This window comes from Nycticebus coucang, chromosome 22 (assembly GCF_027406575.1).
Source record: "Nycticebus coucang isolate mNycCou1 chromosome 22, mNycCou1.pri, whole genome shotgun sequence".
Classification (NCBI taxonomy): Eukaryota; Metazoa; Chordata; class Mammalia; order Primates; family Lorisidae; genus Nycticebus; species Nycticebus coucang.
Window position 1 is genome coordinate 15,198,732 of NC_069801.1, and position 26,242 is coordinate 15,224,973.

Here is a 26,242-nt window from a genome sequence, read left to right on the forward strand (position 1 = left end):
GTTGGAGGGCCGGACTATAGCTTAAAAAAAAAAAAAACTATGAACAAATTCCTATGCACACTGCACATATCTTATTTTGAAGTAAAAAACAAAACGGGAACCCATGGGCCGCAGTTTGAGAACCCCTGACTTAAGGCGACAGCTTCAGACTTTGTCTCACTAAATAAACACATAAATAAAGTGCTAAGCAGTTCTGTGAGGTGGGTATCCCCACCTTACAGTTGAGGGCACTGAGCTTTAGAAAAGTTGAAAAAACTTGCTCTAGGACCGTGGCAACGCCTAGAACAGAATTCAGGTCCCTGAATTCTCACTATGGTCTAGAAATATCACATGCGCTTTGCCATGCACTATGCTAAGATGTTGAACGTATGAACCATTTGTCAAACTCAAAGGTACCCTGTTTCCCCGAAAGGTGTGCTCCCAAAGATGCACTAGGTCTTTTATTATTTTTTTTTTTTCTGTGAGGGTAACATGGCCTTTACTTGTACCTGGGTGCAGTGAGCTGAATTCAAGAAGGAAGTCAGCCATGCGCTAGGTCTTATTTTCAGGGGACGTCTTATCTTTCCTGTAAGTAGGTCTTATTTTCAGAGGATGTCTTATTTTCGGGAAAACGGGGTATTATGGCCCTCACTTTGCCAATAAGCAAATCGAAGCTCAGAGAGGGTAAGTCACTCACCCAAAGTCACACAGCTACTAGATGGCAGATCTAGACTTGAATCAGGTCTATCTGATTTCAAGCCTTTTTCTACTTTCCCACAGCTGTTGTTTTTATTTACTGGGTATCTTTTATGTGTCAAATATGCTAAATGCTGCAGACAGAAAGATGTATAAAAACAGTCCCTGCCCTTGAGGAACGCCCAGTCTGACAGGGAGTGACAAGTGTAAATCGGTCTAATGCACAAAAATGCAAGCTGTGATTCAGACAGAATCGTGGGGAGCATGCTGCTCTCTGCAGTGTAGGGAGGGACAGGAAAGGGGTTGTTTCTTGCCCAGGTGCATTGAGGTTCTCTCTCTCTCTCTCACACACGATCTGGAAGACTAGGATTGAATAAGGGAAGGAGGGATGCCCTGGACGGGGCTGAATACTTCCAGGAGGAGTTGACCTTGGAGCCAGCTTAGTGGGTGGGGTTATTATATGTGGGTCACTATGAAAGTTTTGAGACAGACTGTGTTATGGTCCATTATTTCAATTCCAAGAAACACAGTTGACAGCGTCCTTTCTGCTTCACCTGTTTCAACTTGTTTGCCTTATCCACGTGTTGCTGGGAGGGCTTCGTTTCAGTCAGTGCAGATTTTACACTTCTTGATTTTGTGTGTCTCAAAACGTTTGTGAATGACCCACATAGTGCTTAGGTTCCCTTTTCCAAGGCAAGCAAGTCCCTAGAGCAGCGTTTTTTTCAACCCTTTTCATCTCACAGCACACTTGAACCTATAAACTTCCACACCATACTTAAATTATGTTGATCCAAAAAAAAGAGTAAAAAATAAAAGAATTACTGTGCTTTGAACTTCTATTGAAAATAATTTAATTAATGATCTTTAAAAATTTTCCCAGCCCACCTAAGATTCTCTCACGGTGCCCTGGTGTGCACAGCATACCGGTTGAAAATCACTGACCTAGGGGCACAGGAAGTGGACGGGTAAATCACTCCATCCCCCAAATGATCTGCACCCAGTTCTGGAACATTCGCAGGTGTTGCTGCCTGATAGGACTTGCTTTTCCACCACACACTCAGACTTACCTGATGCCATCCTGGAGACAGTAAAGTTATCCCAACATGACTGTGTGACCCAAAATTCCACTCTGCCTTTCTTTTTTTTTGTAGAGACAGAGTCTCACTGTACCGCCCTCGAGTAGAGTGCTGTGGTGTCACACCGCTCACAGCAACCTCTAACTCTTGGGCTTAAGCGATTCTCTTGCCTCAGCCTCCCGAGCAGCTGGGACTACAGGCGCCCGCCACAACGCCCGGCTATTTTTTTGTTGCAGTTTGGCCGGGGCTGGGTTTGAACCCACCACCTTCGGCATATGGGGCCGGCACCCCACTCACTGAGCCACAGACGCCACCCCACTCTGCCTTTCTTTAAAAATAATTTTAAAAGGGGGCCTTCAGCACATTCTTCTGAATGTTCTCAACAATGTGGGATGGAGAATTTTTTTTTTAATAAAGAGGAAGCTGGAGAAAATATGCCAAGATGTTAATACCACCTATAATCCTACTTGTCAGAAATATGAATGATTGGAATTTTTTTCTTTGTACATATCAATCTTTTTAAATTTCTAAAACATTAAAAAAAATAAAAAAAAATTAGTGAGAATGAAAAAGTGATATAGCATAATGGTTTGCATTTTGGAGTTGAACAGCCTCCCAGTTGTGTGGTTTGGGGCAAGATATTTCACTATTCTAAGGCTCAATTTCCTCATCTGTAAAATGGGGGTGATAGTACTCACCTCCTAGGATTGTTGAGAGGATTGAATGAATAATGCAATAGTAACAGCCCAATATTTGGGTTTTCATCTCCAGTAAATGTTGGCTGGTAACCTTTATTAAGGGTGATACATTTTGGTTCTTTAAGAATGGATTTGATTTTTTCAAACAGGGAACAGCCAATTTATTCATTCTTTTAACAATTACTTACTGGAGCTCACTGTGTGCGAGGGCTGAGACCAGTTCCCAAGGACACGGCAGTAAATAAAGTTCCTGCCCTCATGGGGCTCTCAGTCTATCAGTGGGAAATGAGATCTAAGTGATTATAGTAGTTCATAACAAGTGTCACCCAAGGGTAAGAAAGAGCCCTGGGAACAAGTAGCAGAAGGAGTGGCACTTGCTCAGCACAAGGCTGTCCTGAGGAGGGGACGTTTCAGCTAGAGCAGGAAGGGCAGTGCAGTTAGGAATGGGGTCAGGAGAGTGGGGAAACAGGAGGACGGGACCAGCGTGGTGGCTCACACCTGTAATCCTGGCACTCTGGGAGGCTGAGGTGGGTAGATTGCCCAAGCCACAGGTTCAAGACCAGCCTGAGCAAGAGGGAGACTCCTCTAAAAATAGCCGGGCGCCTGTAGTCCCAAGCTACTCGGGAGGCTGAGGCAAGAGAATCTCTTGAGCCCAAGAGTTTGAGGTTTCTGTGAGCTGTGACGCCATAGCACTCTACCAAGGGTGACAGAGTGACTCTGTCTCAAAAACAGGAGGACGGATTGGAGGACCAAGCCCAGGGTTCTTACACGTTGTGGAAATAGACAGGGGAAGGCAGTTCTCAAAGAAGGATTCCAGAAATTATTTGAACAATGTCTGCTTGGAAGAACAATACTCATTTGTTGCAGAGAGGCTGGAGCATTTATTTAAAAGGGAAGCATGTTCATATTGCGGTCCTGTTGTGTTTTCATAGTAGCACATGCTCTATTGTTCAGCAGCTGTGTTTTTTAGGACCCCCCAAAGCACAGTCCTAGATTCCCATGGAGATGAGCAGAAATACGCACAGGTTTGCGGCTCCTGCCAGCTGCTGCTAATTTAACATTAATTATCTGTTGCAGTGTAACAATTGACCCTCACGTTTAGTACCTTAGGACAATATATATTTATTATTTTACAGTTTCAGCAGGTCAGGGTTCTGGGTTGAAGTGGGTCCTCTGGGTCAAGGTCTCTTGCAAAGTTGCCATTAATGTGTCAACCAGGGCTGTAGTATCAGCTGCAGACTCAACTGGGGGCGGATCTGCTTCAGAGCTCACTCACACATTTGTTGGCAGGATTCAGTGCCCTGATGGTCATTGCTGTTACTATTTAGTTCCCTTGCTACATGGGCCTCTCCACAGGGCAGTCGGCTTCTCTTAAAACAAGCAAGCAAGAAAGCAAGAGAGGGCTAGCAAGACAGAAACCAGAGCCCTTCTGCACCCTAACCAGCAAAAGTGACCTTCCATCACTTTTGACAAGTTCTGTTCCTTAGAACCAAGTCACTAAAGTCCACCCACATTCCAAGGGAGGGGATTACACAGGCACAAATACAGGAAGTAGACATTCTAAAGAGGCAAAAATAGAAAATGTACATGGACAAGGGAAAGAAAACAGAATGAAAAGTAGATGAGGGTGGTGGAAGGTTCAGAAGATGCAGGTCTGGTTAGCTCTAGGAAGGAGTTTGACCTATTCCAAAGGGCAGCCAGCAGTTCCAGGCATGGGTGTCATGGTCAGCCTTGTACCTTAAATGCCTCAGCCTGCTAAATCAAGAAGCAATAGAGATACGAAAAAAACTATCAGAAAAAGGGTAAAAAGAAATACTGTCTTCAGGCTGGAGACTAGGCTCAGAGAAAGTGGGGACAAGAGATTATTGCTTTTCATTGTAATCCTACCTACATACACTGTTGGTGATTTTTAAACATTGTATAAGGATTAATTTTGCTTAAAAGATTTTTTTTCTTTAGCGATGAGATCTCACAATGTTGCCTGGGCTGGACTCTCAATTCCTGGGCTCAAGCGATCTTCCCTTCTGAGCCTCCTGAGTGGCTGGGACCACAGATGTACACCAGCACACCTGCTTATTTAAAAGAACTTTTAATAAAAAAAAAAAAACCCAGAAAGTAGCTAAAAAATGAAGAAGCCATGGAAAGGAAATTCGATTAGCATATATGTGGTATAAATTCCAGACAGTAAATCTAGTGGTTGATTTCTGCTGTTTCCTTCTGGCCTCTCTGCAGTCCCTCCCTGGCTCCTCCTAGGACAGAGGAATGACTAAGCAGTTGAAGGGTTTGAAAGTATCATCCAGCCCCTTCCTTTCACCCTCCCTCAGGCACAGCCTACCCACTGAGGGCTTGTATTCCTCCATGGCTCTCAAATAGGGCACTGGGAGCCAGGAGGCCCCATGCTGCGCGCTGGGAGCTAGGAGATGCTAACATCACAATCCCTGTTTTTCCAGAACTCACAAATTTAAAAGGGAGTCTTCGAAGGGGCCTCTAGTTCAGTCCAAGAAGGTCAAAGAAGGCTTCCTGAAGGAAGTGCCAAGTAAGAATGGAGACTCTTTCAGAGAGGTAAATGAAGCCAGGAGATCAGCATGATGGCTGGGACAACTGCAAAATAAAGGTGCTGGGACCAAATACTAAAGAACCTTCCATGCCAGGCGAAGGAGCCTGGGCTTCCTCCTGAAGGCAGCGGGCAAAGGCAAAGAACCTGAGACGGCTTTGACAGCAGGTGGTGTGGCCATGCTTGTAATTTGTCCAAGTCACTGCAGGGCAGCAAATGTATTGGGCTGCATGGACCACAGATTGACGGGGTATCTCAGCGATGCACCATCTCCCCACCCCACCATGCTCTCATCCATCCTGCCCAAGGCAAAGCAGAGATGCTTCTTCCCAACAAAATCTCTCTCTGCCCACTGTGATCTTACTCTAACCTTCAAAACTACAGCCCAGGAATTTCGAGTAGCAGGATTTTGATTTGGCTGCAACTTTGCTGTATCCACAGTTTTACGAAAACTTCTTCCACAGGCAATTTAGAGATAGCACTTCTGAAACGGTCTGTGGATAAAGGATGTTGCTGCTCTGGGAAAACATGTCTGTGTCCTGCCAGGAAGAGACAAGCACGCTGAATCCATGCCAAAGGATGCTGTCCAGAAAGGGACGGTCACACAGCCCTCAACACTTCTCTTTTTTTTAGTCCAGCCTTTTTCCATTTTTACATTAGCATCAGTTTCCACCTCCCTCCATTACCATGCACTTGGGGGGAAGGTCAAATGATGATTCTTGAGAATATTACAAACTTGGCCAAAACTCTAGTCTTGCCCACTGGGAGGGAAAGGGTACAGTGAGGGCACAAGGATGCCCATAGAACAGAGGGTAGACTGTGGCCTCTCCAACAATCCCCCCAGCAGTTTCTTCTAATTCTTGTGGCCGAGCACATCAAAGCCTACCTGGCATATAATTGATGTTTCAAAGTTCTGTGAGTGAGTGAGACACTCATATACAATATTAAAGCTACAATATACACTGATATCTCAGCAGAACAATTTATCACCAGATGCAATATGCCAAATTTACCTTCTTGGGATACCACTAAAGAGATGAGAGATGTTACGGAAAACCTCAGGATGGTCGTTTGAGTCCTGAGATTCTCGGCACCTCCAGGAATTTTTTCTTCTCAGGAGAATGGATGGGGATGAAGGGAATCAGGACCCTTGTTCCTAAGAAAGGCATCTCCTGCACCCCTGCTGCAGTAAAGCATTTCCCATGCTCTCTGCCCTGAGAAATGAGAGCATGGGAGTCCCACTGGAAGGTTCTCTGCTCAGAAATCCACTTAACTTGCCCTTTCTGTACAGACGGCTGCCAAAGAATCAAGCTTCATGTTGTGCTTGGTTCAGACCTGTCAGAAGCAACTTAGGCTTTTGTACAGATGGAGAACAAGGCCAGCCTGCGATGAAGGTTGATTAATATCAGTGTGGAGATATCATTTCCAGCTGGTAGGGCATGTATCACAGTTCCAGTGAGTTCATTTGAAGCTTACAGGAACAAATCGAAAGGCTTGTGACAAATGCACTCTTTAACACAAGACAGACAATACAACGTCCCTTAACAAATGTGTCTTACAAGCTGTGCAGTCCTCACAAGCTTCATGGTAAAAGGTTATGTTCCTGGTCCAGCACAGTGACTCACACCTATAATCCTAGCACTCTGGGAGGCCAACACAGGAAGATCACTTGAACCCAGGAGTTCAAAAACAACTTGAGAGGCCAGCCGTGGTGGCTCACACCTATAATCCTAACACTCTGGGAGACCGAGGTGGGTTATTGCCTGAACTCAGGAGTTCAAGACCAGCCTGAGCAAGAGCAAGACCCTGTCTCTAAAAACAGCCAGATATTGTGGCAGGTGCCTGCAATTCCAGCTACTCAGGAGGCTGAGGCAAGAGGATCACTGTGAGCTATGACACCATGGCATTCTACCCAGGACAACAGAGTAAGACTCTGTCACACACACACACACACACACACACACACACCAGCCTGAGCAACAGCATCTCTATCAAAAATTTAAAAATAAAATTAGTAAGGCATAGTGCCATGTGCCTATAGTCTCAGCTACTAGGGAGGCTGAGGAAAGATGATTGCTCGAGCTTAGCAGTAGGAAGTTGCTGTGAGCTATGATGATGTTCCTGCACTCCAGCCTAGATGTCAGAGTGAGAACCCTGTCTAAAAAGAAAAAAGAAAAGAAGGCTCGGCACCCGTAGCTCAGTGGTTAGGGTGCCGGCCACATACACCGAGGCTGGCATGTTTGAACCTGGGCTTGCTAAACAACAACAACAACAAAATAGCCAGATGTTGTCGTGGGCACCTATACTCCCAGCTACTGGGGAGGCTGAGGCAAGAAAATTGCTTGAGCCCAGGAGTTTGATGTTGCTGTGAGCTGTGTGGAACTCACAGCACTCTACTGGGGGCTACAAAATAAGACTCTGTCTCAAAAAAAAAAAAAAGAAGAAAAGAAAAGAAAGCTATATTCCTGTAGGATTAAAGAAAATCCTTGTAGTTGAAACATTAAGTATCTCAGAGAACCTCTTGTTCCCTCTCTGTAAGCATTAAAGAGAAGAGCTTTAATGATGATGAAATATACAGATGAGTACATTTAACCTTTAAGTGAGACCTCTACCCAAGCTAAGTTTTCACTGGTGAGCTATGGTCACAGGAGCATGAGGTTTCTCCAAACTGCTATTCTTGCTCATTCTCCAAATGATTATTTTAATGGAGCTCTTAAAATTGTAAATTTAAAATTCTCTGAGATGAATGAAAACAATCAAAGATAATATCTGATTTTCACGTTCCTCTGTATATAAATTGAAAATTCATCTATTTTTGTCTCTCCCAAGTAAATGATTGGGTATCACAAAAGTCCTGCAATTCCTCCCACAAGAAAGATCCTAAAAGAGATCACGACACACATACACACAAACACATACAGTTTGCTGAAACAGCTGTCAACCTGTCTCCTGGGCAGGATCCACCCCATAGCCAAACAAGCCTGGGGGACAGGACTCTTCACATTCACCAATTCAAAGGTGTAGAAGGATGCTAAAGAGCCCTGAAATAATGTTAGGCTGTGCCATTCTACTCAAGCAATGCTGAGATGGGTCTCAGATCAGATCAGAAAAGTGTCTCCTTGCCCTGCAGCTTACTTAGCACACAGAGACACACCGCCACACAGAGAAAAGTTTTACATGTCTTCCAGGGCCTCTTCTCCCCCACCAGCCTTCAGGTAAGGAATGGAGGTGTCAGTAATTGCAGGGAACATTTGAAAAATGGACATGGAAGTTCCACAAAATACACTTCTTCAGCTAAAGGATGATTCAGTCCCTTGTTAAAAAATAACTCACTGACCAAATAAATCATATAGAGTTTGTTTGGATTCCAATTTGACTAACTGTAAAACAGAACAGAACAATAGGGATATCTGAATACTAACTGGAAATTAAATGATATTGCAGAGTTCATGTTAATCTTTTAGAGGTTATAATGGTTTTGTTTTTAAAAATAGAGTTTTTTTATATCTTAGAAATACTGAAGTATTTACAAATGAAATAATATGATGTCTAGGATTTGCTTTAAAGTAATGGAGGAGGTAGGACAGTTTAGGTGGAAAAAATAATGGCCATCTGTTGATAATTGTTGAAGCTGGATGACAGCATTCACTATACTATACCATTCAATTTTTGTGTATGCTGGAAAATTCCCATTTAAAAAAAAAGTCAGTATGAATCCATTTATTGGCTATTCCTAAAGGTAGATGTGGTTAGCAGGGCTCTGCCATTAACAATCTGTGTGACTCTGGACAAGTTGCTCAGTATATTGAGACCCCCACTCACTAATGCCTAAATTGTGGCCTCTAGGTTAGATCTCTTGGGGTTCCAAGAAGCCCAGGGATTGTGCACGTGCAGAGAGGAGCCTAAGGGCGTAGAGGACCGCAAGGACTCAATAGCCAGGGCAAGGTGGAGTGCAACCTCCGCTCTGATACTCACCTGCATGTGACTGCAAACACTGCCCTGTCCAGGCCTCGGTTTTATCTATAAAAATGACATTCTCATTTCCTTGACGGGAATGTTAAATAAAAGATGTAAAGGATCTCGCACGGTGACTGACAAATATTAGATTCCCCTCTCAATTTCTCGATTTTGCCCAGTGATGTTCACATTGAAGACCTGCGTAAACACGCCACCCCTTCCCCAAGGTCCAAAGTGCAAAGAAGCAAGAAACTGCACGCGGCGCAGGTGCGCGCACAGCGCCCTCGCGCGCCGAGCCGGAAAACCGCCCCGGACTCCGTCCCCGCCCATCAGCGCCTGCGCAGAGGCACCGCCCCCGAAGTTTGTTTTCACCAGCGTCAGGGACTCTAGTGGCGGCCGCGGCGGCTGTAGGGCCCGGCCGCGGCGCCACCATGGCGGTGCGACAGGCGCTGGGCCGGGGCCTGCAGCTGGGTCGGGCGCTGCTGCTGCGCCTGACGGCCAAGCCTGGTCCGGCCTACGGCTGGGGGCGGCCCGGCCCGGCGAAGGGCTGGGGCCGCGGAGAGCGCCCGGGCTGGGCCGCAGGTCCCGGCTCGGAGCTGCGCAGAGTCGGGCTCGGGCTTCCCGACCGCTACCGCTTCTTCCGCCAGTCGGTGGCAGGACTGGCGGCGCGGCTGCAGCGGCAGTTCGTGATGCGGGCGCGGGGCGGCGCGGGTCCGTGCGGCCGAGCCGTCTTTCTGGCCTTTGGGCTGGGGCTGGGCCTCATCGAGGAGAAGCAAGCGGAGGGCCGGCGGGCGGCCTCGGCCTGTCAGGACATACAGGTGAACCGAGACCAGTCGCGGGCAGGGCGGGGCTGAATGGGGCGTGTCCTGAGCCGGGTCTGGGGGCGGGGCCTCCGTCTGCGTGGGGCGGAGCGAGAGTTAAGATCTGTTTGTGGTTCGTTTATTTCACCGTGACTGATAATCTGGTATAAATCCAGCACGTCGCATTTGTTTTACGGTTTCCCTTCCTCAAATAGCATGTTGTAGATCAGAAGATACGTTGCTAATTATAGCTCCAGATATTTCCTAGCAAATGGCTTTGTGTAAATTTTCTAAAATTTAACAAATCATAATGTTCCTATCCCTTGAGGTAGTTGTCATCCCCTTTGTATGGAGGAAGAAGCGTCCTCTGAGAGGTGAAGCCATGTGCTGGAAGTCACACAGCTGGTAAAGGACAGTGTCCAAATTCTGACGTTCCAAAACCTGTGCTCTTAACCACTGAGCCAGCTTGCCTTTGCAGTTTAGCCAAACGACTAGTCAGTAAAATAGCAGAAATCACAGTAAAAACTATGAATAGCAAGAAAAAACATCCAGTCTTAGATTTTAATTAACCTGTGTATAGTCACCCCCAGTGACTGGATACGTAGGAGTTCTCAGGGTTTTTTAATGCTTGAAGTAGTACAGAGACTTCTGTTTTTGCTCCACCAAAGTCATATTAGTTGGGGTTCTCCAAACAATAAGATGTGTCTAGGGAGAGAGATTTATTCTAAGGACTTGGCTCACTATGGAGCCTGGCAGGTATAAAATCTGTGGGGTAGACTGTCAGGCTGGAGACTCAAGGAAGAGCCAAAGTTGAAGTTCAGGTCTGAAGCCTGTCTCCTGGCAGAATTCCTTCTTCCAGGAGGTCAGTCTTTAAAAAAAAAAAAAAAAATTAATTGGTTGGCGCCTGTGGCTCAGTGGGTAGGGCGCTGGCCCTATATACCAAGGTTGGCAGGTTCAAACCCACCCTGGCCAAACTGCAACAAAAAAATAGCCAGGCGTTGTGGTGGGTGCCTGTAGTCTCAGCTACTCAGGAGGCTGAGGCAAGAGATTCGCCTAAGCCCAGGAGTTGGAGTTTGCTGTGAGCTGTGTGATGTCACAGCACTCTACTGAGGGCGATAAAGTGAGACTCTGTCTCTACAAAAAAAAAAAAACTTGCAAAAAAACAAATTGTAGAAATGGGTTTTTACTGCATTCCCCAGGCTGGTCTCAAACTCCTGGCCTCAAGAGATGCTCCTACCCCAAGGTTGGAGCATTTCCCAAAGCCCTAGGATTACAGACCTGAGCCATCGTGCCCAGCCAAGGTTACTTTTTTTCCTGGGGTTTGACCACTCAGTACAGCTCCTGTGTTTTACAAGTTAGGCCTGAGGTGGTGGAAGATGGAGTGACTTGCTCAAGGACACAGCTGTTAGGATCAAGCAGTGTCTCCCATGTTTCCTGGTTTCCAGCCCAGTTCTTGTTCCTTGTCACCAGTGTTTGAGCTCTGTCCAGTTTGAGGTAACAGGTGACATCTTGCCTAGTCCCTGCCTCTGCCCTTGTCATTTGCCACAGCTTAACTGGCAGAAAGCAAGGATAGGAAACGTATCAAGTTATGTTTAAAATTAAGAAGTTTTTTTTTTTAACTGAGGCAATTGACCCTCCTAAGCGTACCATTCACACTCTCATCACTGTCAGAGTGCCACCAAGCCATTCATGAAGGATCTGCCTCTATGACCCAAACACTCCCTACTAGGCCCCACCTCCAACACTAGGGATCAAATTTCAACACGCAGTTTGGGGGAGCAAACATCCAAATTATAGCATTCAGCAATGAAACATTCTGTATCCTGATTGTGGTGATTACACAAATCTGTACATGGGATAAAATTGCATTGGACCACACGTACACACACAAATGAAAGCAGGTTTAAAAAAATAATGACAACTGAGGAGGGTCTGTAGTAACAGGGTACCAATGCCACTTTCCTGTTTTGATACTGTACCTTTAGGGAAACTTGGATAAAGAGTACAGAGGACACCATGTGTTATTTTTTGCAACTCCTATGAGTCTGTGACTATTTCAAAATAAAAAGTTAAAATAATCTCTCATTCTGGCTCATGTATATATTCCCAACACTTTGGGAGGCTGAAGCAGGAGAATCACCTGAGGCCAGGAGTTCAAGCAAGGCTTCAGTGAGCTAAGGTCATGCCACTGTACTTTAGCCTGGGCAACAGAGTGAGATCCTAAAATAAATAAATGAATATATACACACACACACATACACACACACACACACATACACACACACCCAAAACCATGGTTTACATGGTATTACTCTTTAAAATATTATTTCTGCATCATGGAGTTTATAAACCACTTGACCAGGAAGATAAGACTTTCTTTTTTATTTTTATTTTTTGTAGCAACAGAGTTTTACTTTATCACCCTCGGTAGAGTGCCGTGGCATCACAGCTCACAGCAACCTCCAACTCCTGGGCTTAGGCGATTCTCTTGCCTCAGTCTCCCGAGTAGCTGGGACTACAGGACTACAGGTGCCCGCCACAACGCCCAGCTATTTTTTTGTTGCAGTTTGGCCAGGGCCTGGTTTGAACCCACCACCCTCGGTATATGGGGCTGGCACCCTACCCACTGAGCCACAGGTGCTGCCCAGACTTTCATTTATTAAAAAAGTTCAAAATTCTATTACAAAGTATATTTGCTTATAGATATTAGATGCTTTAGGAATCCTCCAGAAGTAGAGTTGTTGGGGCTGAGTTAGCAGGGCTGGTTACAGAGGAAGGAGGAGAGGGAGTCAGCTCGATGCATGAGTGGGGAGGAGCAGCAGAGCAGGACCTTGGGGAAGGGGGTTGAGCAGCGGTTCAGACAGATGTCCTGAGGATAAATATTCAGCACACAGCACCAGGACAAGGTATCGAATAACCTCCTTGTGGACAGCAGAGTGACACACGAAAGCATTGTGGTTTAATGTGGTTCAGAGGCAGTAAAGGGATGGTGAGAGAACGGGGGAGTCTACAGGCAGTGCCCAGTAGGCTGCTGCCAAGGGAGGTATGCTGTGCTGTGCCCCTGGGTGACAAGCCATGGAGTTGGAAAGGAGGAAATAGCAGATCAGACCCCTGGAGGGGGGAGACAGCCTGGGTGACTGGAGACATGATGTCACCACTACCTGAAGTGGGGAGTACCCAGATTTTGTGCACATGGCTTTTTTCCCAGTACAGCACAGCACAGTGCACGGCACTTGCCTTCCTTTCCCTGTCAGAACTCTGTGCTTGTGTCCTTCCTGAATAGAGCAGGCCCTTCAGAGTCCTCAGAGGCAGAGGCAGGAAGATAGGACTTATAGTGACTCAACTCTGGGGATGCTCCCCACCTCACCCCCTTGCCCGAAAAAGCCCCTGAGGTCATTGTTGATCACATGCTCCTGGTAGTTACCAGCTGGGATCTTTGCAGAAAGAGCAGTCTCCACAATCAGATGCCTCCAGAGTTGTGCTAGACCGAGGGTTAAGGCAACAAAGGAGTGTGTGCTGGCTACAGAACTCAGGTCACTTAGTTACAGTGCTGTGATCACAGCAAAGCAACAGAGTTGAGAGAAATTATTCTGAATAATGGGAAAGGTAGGGTGGCCCAACCTTAGGATGAGCAGTGTTTTATTGGTCTTTGGTCTTGCCAGTAAGGACCATGCCTCTCCCCTCTTCCCATGTTTCTCTTTACTTGGGCCTTCATGGGCTCCCTAGCTCACAGCACATTCTTTTTTCCTTACAGGAGATTTTTACCCAGAGAAACAAGCTGGTGCCTAACCCATTGGATACTAGACGCTGGCAGGGCTTCCAGCTGGAGGAGTATCTTATAGGGCAATCCATTGGCAAGGGCTGCAGTGCCGCTGTGTATGAAGCCACTATGCCCTCATTGCCCCAGTACCAGGAGGTGGCAAAGACCCTGGAGCTTCTTCCAGGGAAAGGACCAGATATCATCCCACAAGGAGGAAAGGAGACTCAGGCTGCAGGGGCCCCTGCCTTCCCCTTAGCCATCAAGATGATGTGGAACATCTCGGTAAGGACGGGGCTGTTCATTCTTACAGTGGGCGGTTCCCAAAACGCCTGGCTTAGGGGCGGCGCCTGTGGCTCAGTGAGTAGGGCGCCGGCCCCATATGCCGAGGGTGACGGGTTCAAACCCAGCCCCGGCCAAACTGCAACAAAAAATAGCCGGGCGTAGTCCCAGCTGCTTGGGAGGCTGAGGCAGGAGAATCGCGTAAGCCCAAGAGTTAGAGGTTGCTGTGAGCCATGTGACGCCACGGCACTCTACCCAAGGGCAGTATAGAAAAAAAAAAAAAAAAACGCCCGGCTTAGTAGAGCTGGTAGAGACTCTTTCCAGGAAGTAGATAGGAAGAGACACATTCTCCACAGGAAAGTTGCCTGTAAAACTAGGCTTTCTGCCCCTCTTATTCAAAAATCTAAAGCAGAATGTCTCAAATTGTTATATGCCCACACGTCACTTGGGGATCGCCTTCAAAGGCAGCCTCAAATTCAACAGGTCAGAGATGGGGCCTGAGATTCTGCCTTTCCAACAGGCTCCTAGGCAGTGCTGATTCTACCAGAGAAGTGAGTCCATTTCAGCTTTGCCCTTACAGCATCCCTGCTCTCTGTGGCCTGCCTGGCCAGAGAAGAGGAGCCACACTCCTTCCCTTTCCACTCACCCTTCATGCCCAACCCCAGATCAAAGCCTTGCTCATTAACTCCCTGTTCTCAATTCTTGGAAGGACTCAACGCTTTGGGAAGCTGAAGAATATTCCTCCCCCAAACAAAGATTTCTGTCTGTTTAGAGTAATTTCTTTACCTTGCCATTGCTAGATGGGTTCAGAAAATTCATTAAGGCTTAGCGCCCATAGCACAGTGGTTACGGCACCAGCCACATACACGGAGGCTGGCAGGTTGGAACCCAGCCAGGGCCAGCTAAGCAACAATGACAACTGCAACAAAAATAGCCAGACGTTGTGGCGGGCGCCTGTAGTCCCAGCTACTTGGGAGGCTGAGGCAAGAGAATCACTTAAGCCCAAGAGTTTGAGGTTGCTGTGAGCTGTGACACCATAGCACTCTACTGAGGGTGACATAGTAAGACTCTGTTTAAAAAAAAAAAAAAAAAGAAGGCGGCGCCTGTGGCTCAAAGGGATAGGGCGCCAGTCCCATATGCTGGAGGTGGTGGGTTCAAACCCAGCCTTGGCCAAAAACCGCAAAAAAAAAAAAAAAAAAAAATTCATTAAGACCTGATATTCTGTCTTAATACACCTACCCAAAGGTGAGAGGAACACAGCCCAGCAGTTCATGGGTGATATGAGAAAATGCAGTTTCTTATTTTGATTTGGGGAATAAGAGTTATTAGACTGTTATACTCCAAGCTGGGTTTAATAACTAAGAAGTAGCCAAGTTCTTTGCCTGTGAAACATCCAGTCTTAGCATCAAAACTTAAACTGGAGGCTGAGTGCAGTGGCTGACCCCTGCAATCCCAGCACTTTGGGTGGCCAAGGTGGAAGGATCGCTTGAGGCCAGAAGTTTGAGACCATTCTGGGTAACATAGCAAGAACCCATCTCTATAAAAATTTTAAAAACTGGGCGGCGCCTGTGGCTCAGCGGGTAGGGCACCCGTCCCATTTGCCGGAGGTGGCGGGTTCAAACCCAGCCCTGGCCAAATTAAAAAAAAAAAAAAAAAAAATTTTAAAAACTGAGGCCGGGCACAGTGGCTCACGCCTGTAATCTTAGCACTCTGGGAGGCCAAGGCAGATGGATTGCCTGAGCTCAAGAATTCAAGACCGTCCTGAGCAAAAGCAAGACCCCATCTCTAAAAATAGCCGGGCATGTGGAGGGCACTTGTAGTCCCAGCTACTCAGCAGGCTGAGGCAAGGATCTCTTGAGCCCAAGAGTTTGAGGTTGCTGTGAGCTATGACACCACAGTACTCTACCAAGAGTGACAGGTGAGACTCTATCTCACAAAAAAAAATTAAAAAACTAGCCAGGCCTGGTGGCATGTGCCTGTAGTCCTGGCTACTTGGGTAAATGAGGCAGGAGGATCACTTGAGCCCAGGAGTTTGAGGGTACCATGCACTATGCTTATGCCACTGCACTCCAGCCTAGGTGAGAGCAGGACCCTGTCTCTGAAAAACACTTGGCCTGGCTGAGACATGACAGCTGTTGCATTCACAAAAGCTAAAAGATGATTGATCCTTATAGGATCTTAACAGGTTTTGTAGATTCTGAGAGCCATTCATATTAAAATGAGGAAAATAGGGTTCCTTCCCCATTCATTGGTTTTTGTGTTTATTTGGGGGCTGGGAGAAGGCTGTCCTGTGATTCAGCACAGCTTCATCTAGGGTGGAGTTTTCAGGTTCTGGCCTGTCTGATGATGGGAGTCTTAGTGACCCAGTCAGTTTCAAGCTTGTGTAGACCAAATGCCTTGAAGGCAGGAAGAAGCGTCCTCTGTCCTGATTGCCTTGGTGTCTCCTCCTGCCCTAGGCTGCCAAGAGTTTCAGGTGTGGGAAGTGTCCTCTGAGTTGGCACAGATGGCACTTCTACATCTTTTTGGCTTGCCACTGGAGTGAGAAAGGTCATCTTATCTCAAAGGTCAGAGCCCATTCTAGGCAGGAGCTGTCCTGATTCAGATTATAGGTAGGGCTTGGAACTTGCCATTGCACTCAGGTCTTTGTAACCCGGGTCCCTTGTGGATGTGTTCCAGGCGGGCTCTTCTAGCGAAGCCATCTTCAGCACAATGAGCCAGGAGCTAGTTCCAGCTAGCCGAGTGGCCTTGGCCGGGGAGTATGGCGCAGTTACTTACAGGTAAGTGCCCCCTTCTGTGAGTTCTTTTAGAGCAAAATCATCATTTGTGTCCCCAGCACTCAGCACAATGTCTGACAGGACACAGCAGGTAATAAATGCTTACTGAACAGTGTCATTAATGGTGGATTTTCAGTTAGTGGATAGTTTAGGTTGGGAAAGATTGCAAATCATCTGACCCCTAATGGTCATGCATAAGGATAAGTCACACTGGAGGAGGGGAAGGAAGGCCATCCCCAAACTCCCAATTGAGAATATCAGAAAATTGATCTGAGTCCACAGATTCCTCCTAAGCATTACACAGGTAGAGCACCACCTGTCAGTACAAACTGAACTCTGTCCCCCAGGGGGAAACACTCATTCCACTAGCAATTTCAGTGTACTGAATAGTGCCAAGAGATTTAAGGGAAAAAAAGAGGTGGTTTGCTCCCTGAGAGTTCTCTATGTGGCCGCAGAACCCAACAAGCCAGGAGCAGAGGGCCCACTCTATTCTAAGTGCTAGAATAGAGTATGCTCAGGCGCCAAAGGAGCCCCACTCAGGCTTCGCACGGGAGCGTTTTGTGTTACCTTTTGAAGGATAAACAGCATTACCAAGGCAAATAAGCAGAGAAAGGCGTTTTCTCAGCAGAGGGACGCACAGGTGGACAGCAGCGACACTGCAGCTTAGTAAGGCCCTTTCTGCAGGATGAGAACATGGGTGCTCTGGCTTATGCCCATTGTGATACTGGTACCCCACCAGGAAGAGATGAGACGGCTGCATTTCACTAGAGGACTGGTTTATACATCTTGGTTCTGTCAGAAGCAGGAACTTAAGGGCATTTCCACGAGTTGGAAGGCTCCAGCATGACTGAGAGTCCTTGTGGGCCAATGGCTGCAGCTGCTCAGATGGGCTTCCTACCGCCATCCTATTCTCCTCAGCCCTGTGTAGAGACAAGTGGACACCTGAATGCCAGCTGCTTTGGGGCCAGCATTACCCTCCAGGGGCTCCTTCTGTGCTGTGTCAGCCTGCTGACAGGGTCATATGGCTAGGAGCACTGTGATGGCACCTACCTAATCCCATCTCATATAATCCTTGTCACTCTAATCTTTTGACCTGCTTTAGTTGTTTTCATAGCATTTCCCACTATCTGGTCTTTTTTTTTTTTTTTTTTTCTTGGCTGGGGCTGGTGTTTGAACCCACCACCTCTGGTATATGGGCTGGCACCCTACTCCTTGAGCCACAGGCACTGCCCTTTTTTTTTCTTTTTTTGAGACAGAGTCTCACTTTGTTGCTCTCAGTAGAGTGCTGTGGCGTCATCATAGCTCACAGCAACCTCAAACTCCTGTGCTCAAATAATCCTCTTGCCTCAGCCTCTGAGTAGCTGGTACTATAGGCAACTGTATACCAGCTATTTTTAGAGACGGGTCTTGCTCTTACCCAGGCTAGTCTTGAACATCTGAGCTCAAGTGATCCACCCTCCTTGACCTCCCAGAGTGCTAGGGTTACAGGCATGAGCCACCGTACCTCACTATCTGGTCTGGAGTCATACACACCTTTGTCCAGCTATCCTGTGCATGTTTGTTAGCTGCGTTCCCCACAGCTTGATAAATGTCTGTCGAATCACTGGATGGACGTGGCAGGGGGTACCCTACCTCAAGTGCTGATGTTTCTTAGGAGAAACTCTTCTCTGAGAGCACTCCGGGTGCCATCTAGGGCCCTTTGTGACCTGCTTCTCCCCCTCATTTCTCATCCTTTCCCATTGGCACCGACACCCCACCATGCATCCATGCCACCTTTCCCAAATGCACCAGGCTCGGCCATGGCCATCTCCTGATGTGCAGTTGCTATACCTGGGTCACCCTGCACGTTTTAGGTCTTGGTCTAAACACCCCCCGACCTCACATTTCTCAGCGCAGCCACATACTGTGCCTCTTGGCTCCCAGGACACCTTTTGGGGCCTTGACAGCCTTGTGCTACAGTCCTAGTTGGTCCGGTGACCCAGGTGTGGAAACAATGCTATGACTCCTTTGATCGCGTAGGACAGGGGCCCACAGGTGGACTCAAGACAAGGAGAGTACAAGGACACACATGGACTGGGCCCGCAAAGCTTGGGACCGCAGCAGCTCTGGGGATAGGGCAGGTGTCCTGCTCTCTCAGCATTGCCTGGACTCAGCTCTGTTCCCTTTGCTGCACCGTCAGCATCCTTATTTCTTCCCCATATCACTGTCCTGCAGTCCGCTGCCTGCTCCCCCTTAGGCTCCCGTGGCCCAGTCTGTCTCTCAGCATCCTTTCACCTTCAGTTCCACTGCTGACTGGAAGGCTCTTCACTCACACTCCCAGAGAGAGAATCTCCCTCTCTCCCCTTCCCTTTTTGCACCAGCCATCCAGATTGCATATGTGACTGTAGGCTCATTACCCTTGAGGAGATGACCACCCTTGGTCCAGTCAGCTCTGGTTGAGAAGCTGGGCTGGCAGAGCCACGCCATCCCAAGTACAGCTGCTGTGCCTCAGCAGGCCGGGACCCATACATCTGGGTCCATTCACTCAACAAAGATTCGTTGAGCTTATATTCCATGCCAGCTCTTACTCCAGAAGCTGGAATCATGGAGAAAATTCAGGCATGGTCCTTGCTGTTAGGGAGCTAAAGTAATTATTCAACGAATGTACCTCTGCCCTATTCGATTACAAATCCATGAGGATAGGGACTCTGTCTTGTTCTCTGCCATAGCTTCATAGCACACCATTACAATTCAGTGTCTGGTACTCAGTGTGAAAACAGTAAACACTGGCTGAATGAATCACAGCAACAGCTAATGTTTGCTGAGCCCTTGCTCTGTGCTAAACGAGGTTCTGGGTATGTTTATATTATCAACTTTGCTACCTTATTCCCCTTTTGCACTTGAGACTGAGCCTGGGAAACATAGTAGTCTCCCCTTAATCCTGAAGGGGATATGGTCCAGCCCTCTAGTGGATACCTAAAACCACAGATAATTTAACCCTCAAGGTGCTACTTTTTTCCTATTCGTATATATCTATAAGAAATTTTAGTTTATACATTAGGCATAGTAAAAGATTAATAGCAATAACTAATAATAAAATAGAACAATTATAACTGTACACTGTAATAAGAGTTAGATGAATATGTCTTCTCTCTCACAGTATCTTACTAAGCCAGGCACAGTGGCACAGTCCTGTAGTCCCAGCTACTCAGAAGGCCGAGGCAGATTTGATTGAGCCCAGGAGTTCGAGACCAAACTGAGCAACGTAGAAAGACCTCATCTCAAAAAAAAAAAAAAATTTATATATATATATATTTACTGTATGTCATTCACCCATTTTCAGGCCATGGGTATCTGAAACCATGGAAAGGACATCTGCAGATAAAGGGGCACTACTGTAACTTGGCCAAGGACTCACAGCAGCAGACCTTGAATTCAAACCCAGGCACTCTGATCTCAGGGCTTCTTCACTCTTGTGTTCTGCCACTTGGGATGGATGGATGGACGAGCAGACAGATTGAAATGTGGATGGGGGGTCATCAAATATGTTCCCCGACACCAGAACCCGGCACATAGCATGTGACAAATACCTGATAGATAAGTGAGCAAATAAATGCTATTGTTTTTTGTGACCTGAGATGATCTTTCCAGCTGTTATATCTGATACTGACCTCATATTTGTCCCACTTGGCTGAAAAGAAAACCCAAGGGAGGTCCCAAGCAGCTGGCTCCTCACCCCAACATCATCCAGGTTCTCCGCGCCTTTACCTCATCTGTGCCACTGCTGCCAGGGGCCCTGGTTGACTACCCTGATGTGCTGCCTCCACGTCTCCACCCGGAAGGTCTGGGCCATGGCCGGACACTGTTCCTCGTCATGAAGAAGTAAGTGGCAGGGATGAGGTAGGACTGAGGGGAGCTGGTGCCCACCCTGCATGTGCACCTTGAGCACAGGGTTGCAGGGAAGAGGGCCTCCGCCTTTGGGAGAGTAAGGCCATGCAGGGGAGTACATCTGTCCTGGCAGGCACTTTCCCATTAAGATAATTTTTTTTTCTTTTGCAGTTTTTGGCCGGGGCTGGTTTTGAACCCACCACCTCCAGCATATGGGGCTGGCGCCCTACTCCTTGGAGCCACAGGCGCTGCCCTTTTTTTTTTTTTTTTTTTTTTAGAAATTCTATTTTTATTTTCTTTTAGCAGTTTTTGGTCGGGGCTGGGTTTGAACCTGCCACCTCTGGTATGCGGGGCTGGCGCCCTATTTCTTGAGCCACAGGTGCCACCGAAGATAATTTTTTATGAAAACAAAATCTCACCTTCATCCAGAACATACTTTTCACCCAGTATGTTTAGTCCATTTTAACTATTAACCTTTCTCTATGGCTTGCCTTACTTGTTTTTAACACAAAAAAAGATCTTTTCAGGGCAGCACCTGTGGCTCACTGGGTAGGGTGCCAGCCCCATATACCGAGGGTGGCAGGTTCAAACCTGGGCCCGGCCAAACTGCAACAAAAAAATAGCTGGGCGTTGTAATGGGCATCTATAGTGCCAGCTACTTGGGAGGCTGAGACAAGAGAATCACCTAAGCCCAGGAATTGGAGGTTGCTGTGAGCTGTGACGGCACAGCACTCAACGGAGGGAGATAAAGTGAGACTCTGTCTCTTCAAAAAACAAAAATCTTTTCCTCACCCTCTGTACCACCTAACTTTGCTATAATGGATGTTTTAAGGAGATACAGTTTTCACGGTTACTTTGAATTGACCATGAGGAGCCCCAGCTCTTACTTCCTAATTTTAGGATGGTGGTTGGGTGGGGACAGAAAAGCTACAATAAAAAAAAAAGGTAAATCAAAAAGCTCCAGGAAGGTGAAGAGGAAAAGCCTAAACTTGATGGAAAATAAGGAGCTGGGGGTCATTGATGACTGATAGCCAGAGGCCCTGTCCCCTCTCTACCAGTTATCCCTGTACCCTGCGCCAGTACCTTCGTGTGAACACCCCCAGCCCACGCCTGGCCACCTTGATGACCCTGCAGTTACTGGAAGGAGTGGATCATCTGGTTCAACAGGGCATCGCACACAGAGACTTAAAATCAGACAACATTCTTGTGGAGCTGGATGCAGGTAGGTGCTTGCAGTACCCTCAGAGCTCTCCAGGGAGCATTAGTGGGTAGGTCAGAAGTATTTAGGACCCTCCAGGTCCTCTGGTTTTTATGTCCTCTTCTACGTCACTGTGTCTTTCCTCATCTCTGTACACAAGACATGAGCAACCTCTCCTTCAGAATGGAGGCTTTAGTCCTCTGTGGAGAGACAGTACCCAGTTGCCCATTTACATAACAAGAGCCTCAGTGCTTTGAGTTTTCATGAATAAAGTAAAAGAGAGGTAGACTTCAAGCTCATTATAAAAAATAATTTTCAAACAGTGAAAGGTGTCCAAATGTAAGTTTAGCTGCCTCTGAAAATAATGAGTTCCCCATTACTGGAAGCATTCAAGTAGAAGTCGAAAGGCCACTTAACACTTACTGGGGATATTGTAAAGGAGATTCAGACATATGATACATTTTGAACTAGAAAATTTAAAATCATTAAATGTGCAATTAAATGACAGGAGGAACTGCCTTTTTAAAGGAATCCCGTGAATCCTTTTACAAATGCACCTGTTTTAGGTTTAAATATGGCATTTCAAATTCAATTCAAAGATTCTTGGCATGTGAGGGCCTTAAGAGCTCATTTGACCTAAGCACTAGTTGTTCTTGGGGACAGCTCCAGTTACTAGAAAATTATTTAGATTGAGCCAAGCTTTTATCTGGTCCTTTGCCTGGGGACTTTGCAGGCTTTTATTAACTGAATGGGAGGCATTTGCATATTTGCATAGCTGGGCCTCCCATTCAGCTCTCCTACCTTGTTGGTCTGTCCTCTGGGGCCAACACTGAGTCCCTGCTAGCCCCGCTAAGCCATGTCATGCTGGGGGCTTCAGTAGGGACATAGCAAGGCCTCTCAGAGGGAAGGAGAGGGGAGAATTGGTTGCTCACCTCTGCCTGCTCCTTCCCAGATGGCTGCCCCTGGCTGGTGATCACAGATTTTGGCTGCTGCCTGGCTGACAAGAGCATCGGCCTGCAGTTGCCCTTCACCAGCTGGTATGTGGATCGGGGTGGAAACAGCTGCCTGATGGCTCCTGAGGTGAGTCCCCGAGGGGTGTTATCACCATCTGCAGCTCTTCTGCCATGTTTCCACTAAATGAGAGAACAAGACTTGATACCTCATTATTTACTCAACACCTCCATCTTTTCTGACCCATATTTTGGCACAGGCTCCTTCCCTGCTGCTTTGCTTTACTCTGAATTTCCCTAATGTTCCCAGATGTAAGTCCTGTCAGCGTAAACTAGGCAGTCTAAGCCAATTATTCTGGGTCTGAGTCACAACTCACTCAAATTCTGGGTTCCTTGGGACAGAGTTCAGATCAGCTCATGAGTCAGATGACATGCAAGAGCGTGAAAGGTTAGACATGCCAGCAGCATGGGTATCTCACCCATTGCTTTCCAAGCAGGTGTCCACGGCCCATCCTGGCCCCAGGGCAGTGATTGACTACAGCAAGGCTGATGCCTGGGCAGTGGGAGCCATCGCCTACGAAATCTTTGGGCTTGCCAATCCCTTTTATGGCCAAGGCAAGGCCCACCTTGAAAGCCGCAGTTACCAAGAGGCTCAACTTCCTGCACTGCCTGAGTCGGTTCCTCTAGACACAAGACAGCTGGTGAGGTCACTGCTCCAGCGAGAGCCCAGCAAGGTGAGATGTTCCCAAGCATCACAGAAATTGTGTGGGTAGAGACCTTAGTTCCCATTGCAGAGTGAAGGTTGGGTTTGGGCCAGCACTACAGTGATAGAGACAGAGCCTCTGTCTTAACAAAGGTAAAGGCCAATACAGGAGAACATAAAACAGATTTTAGTATAAATAGGATTAGGGCAGCTAGCCACTAAACCATTAGTCAGGGTCCTAGCAGTTCAACTCTAGGCTTTTTTAGTTGCTTAAACAGTTTTTCATGATTGCAAGAGGGACTTTACCTAACAATTGCAATCAGTGTAACTGGCTTATTGTACCCTCAATGAATCCCCAACAATAAAAAAAAAAACAACAAAAAAAACAGTTTTTCATAAAGAAGGATGCATTTTTGAGAAATGTTTAATGGAGATGTAGTTTGTGGTAACAGCTGAGATCTAATCAGATAGATGGGAAAACATCTCCTGAGAGCAGATCTGACCATTGTAAAATTAACACAAAGCAATACTAAGGCAGACCTATTTGAAGCTGTAATTGGAATAGCAGGTCTGCCTCAGGTGGCACGCTGAGCACAAAGAGCTGAGCCAGACCTGTATCCCAGCCACTGTTCTGCCACTAGCTGCTCAGCTCCCTCTTGGTGGCCTGCCATCTTGATAATAGGTGTTCAGTGAAGGTTTATTAGAAAGACAACCACAACCATGCAATGATGAGACACCTTACTTCACCCCTGTACAAGGACCCTTGGCAGAGCTGGGCATAAGAGCCACATGGGCCTTCCACCAGGGAGAAGGCTGTTCCAACAATGCAGACTGCCCCATGCACAGTCATACACGTGGCAAAGCCTGGAGCATGGACAGGGTCAGCAGAGGGAAGAATATCAGGAGGAGAGAGGGTGGAGAACTCGGCCGAGGCCAGAGAAGGGAAGGCTCTAGAAGCAGCTTGTGGGCCTGAGATCTTGTTACAGATGTTCTAGGCTTCCGCTTCCCTTCCTGTTGCAGAGACCTCCTGCCCGAGTAGCTGCAAATGTGCTTCATCTCAGCCTCTGGGGTGAACAGATTCTAGCCCTGAAGAATCTGAAGTTAGACAAGATGATTGGCTGGCTCCTGCAACAATCAGCTGTTACTTTGTTGGCCGACAGGCTCACAGAGAAGAGTTGTGTGGAAACAAAAATGAAGATGCTCTTTCTAGCCAACCTGGAGTGGGAAGCGCTCTGCCAGGCAGCCCTCCTCCTCTGCTCATGGAGGGCAGCCCCATGACAGTCTGTCTGGATTGGTGAATTACTAAAAGAACTTACCAGCACCTGTGTTATGATGGTCTGTGAATGCCGCGGGTCTCTGAGGTGTAAGAGGGTGGGAGTCAGGAGACAGGACCGTATGGAGGGCGGATCAACCAGAAAAGGCCTCAGGTTTGGCAAAAAGAAGGACAACGTGAGTCAGAGTTCACAGACCATAGCTACTAACTCTATCTGTGTGATTTGGGACAAATCCTATGACCTGTGTGTATTTTTATCTGTCAAATGAAGAAATTGGTCTAAATCAGGATTGGCCAGCTTTCTTTAGAGGGTCAGCTAGTAGATACTTTTAAGTTGTTACAATCACTCAATTCTGCCATTGTAGCACAAAAGTAGCCTTAAATATATAAATGAACAAGCATGGCTGAGTTCCCGTAGAGCTTTATTTATGGACACTGAAATTTTATTTTCATGTGTCACTAAATACTCTTATTGTTTTTCAACCATCTAAAAATACGCAAACCATTTTTAGTTTGCAGGCCATACAGAGACAGGGGACAGCCAAACTGGCCTGCAGGCCAGTTTGCTATCCTCTGGTCTAGATGAATTCAGATGGCAGAACTCTAAAAAAATGATCATGGGCAGCACCTGTGGCTCAAAAGCATGGGGCACTGGCCCCATATGCCGGGTTTAAGCCCAGCCCTGGCCAAAAACTGCAAAAAAAAAAAAAAAAAAAAAAGGCTGATCATGCGATCCCTTTGTAAATCGATGCTAAAAATAATGTGGATCATCCCTGTGTACAGAGAAAAATGAAGGCATTCTCTGCAGCAGGCAAAAAGATACTGTCAGGTCCAACTGCTGACTAGTAAGCCTGACCTCAGACCCCTGTCCTCACAGTCCTTTGCAAAGTTAATGACTTAGCAGGTCCTTTAAGTGAGGCTAGGCTGAAAAAGTTAGGTCTGCATCATTCTGCAGAGAATCCAGGCTAAGCAGTGGCTATTCGTGGCAGAGGTTGGCTGTGACTTCTGCCCCTTGCACCAGGAATGGCCTCTGGCTCATTTGAAAGTGGCAGCGTGGCATCAGTCCACATTTGCCACCTGGGCTAAGACAGACATTTGCACAGGCCAACATATTCAGGTTTCAGTGTGGAGAACATGTGAAGCCTGGGAGGGGGCATTCTGGACCAGGGTGTTTTTGAGAAAGCATTTCCACAGAGCTGCTCCAGCTACTGAATTAATCTAGCATAGCTCACGTGAAATCAGTGGTGCAGGGGTGGACCTTGTTGATTTCCCTCTTGACTAGCATTTCTTACAGGTATTGTGAATTAAATGCAAATTTACAACCACATAATATGTATGTGCCTTGAACTGAATATCTGACTCTTACACCCCGAAGATGAGAACATGTTGTGGGTACCAGCACTGGGAAGGAGATTTCACAGGTAATTTTACACATGCTTTTTTTTTTTTCCAAAAGGGCAGAGAGGAATTTATGAACCAGGTGCAAAGAATTTTACACATGCTTTTTAGGAACACAGATATTGCCCAAAGGTGAACATATAGTTAAGGTTCTTTTCAACCAAGCAATTCTGTAATTCTTAGTCCAGAGCAGTTATTCTAGATTTCCCATTTCAATGATTCTCCACCCCCGCTAAGTGTATCAACACTTCACCCCTCCAGGAGCAGTTAGGAAGCACTA

General features: G+C 46.9%; 1 protein-coding gene across 1 annotated transcript; it reads left to right on the forward strand.

The window, feature by feature from the left end:
• Positions 1 to 9,307: 9,307 nt before the first annotated feature.
• Positions 9,308 to 25,898, forward strand: PINK1 (PTEN induced kinase 1). The gene is made up of 8 exons (XM_053576973.1): positions 9,308 to 9,778; positions 13,515 to 13,802; positions 16,476 to 16,576; positions 20,252 to 20,434; positions 21,499 to 21,662; positions 22,591 to 22,718; positions 23,086 to 23,322; positions 24,312 to 25,898. Exons 1-8 carry the CDS (start codon positions 9,392 to 9,394, stop codon positions 24,567 to 24,569), a joined length of 1,746 nt encoding a protein of 581 aa, XP_053432948.1. The 5' UTR covers positions 9,308 to 9,391; the 3' UTR covers positions 24,570 to 25,898.
• The last annotated feature ends 344 nt before the right edge of the window (positions 25,899 to 26,242 follow it).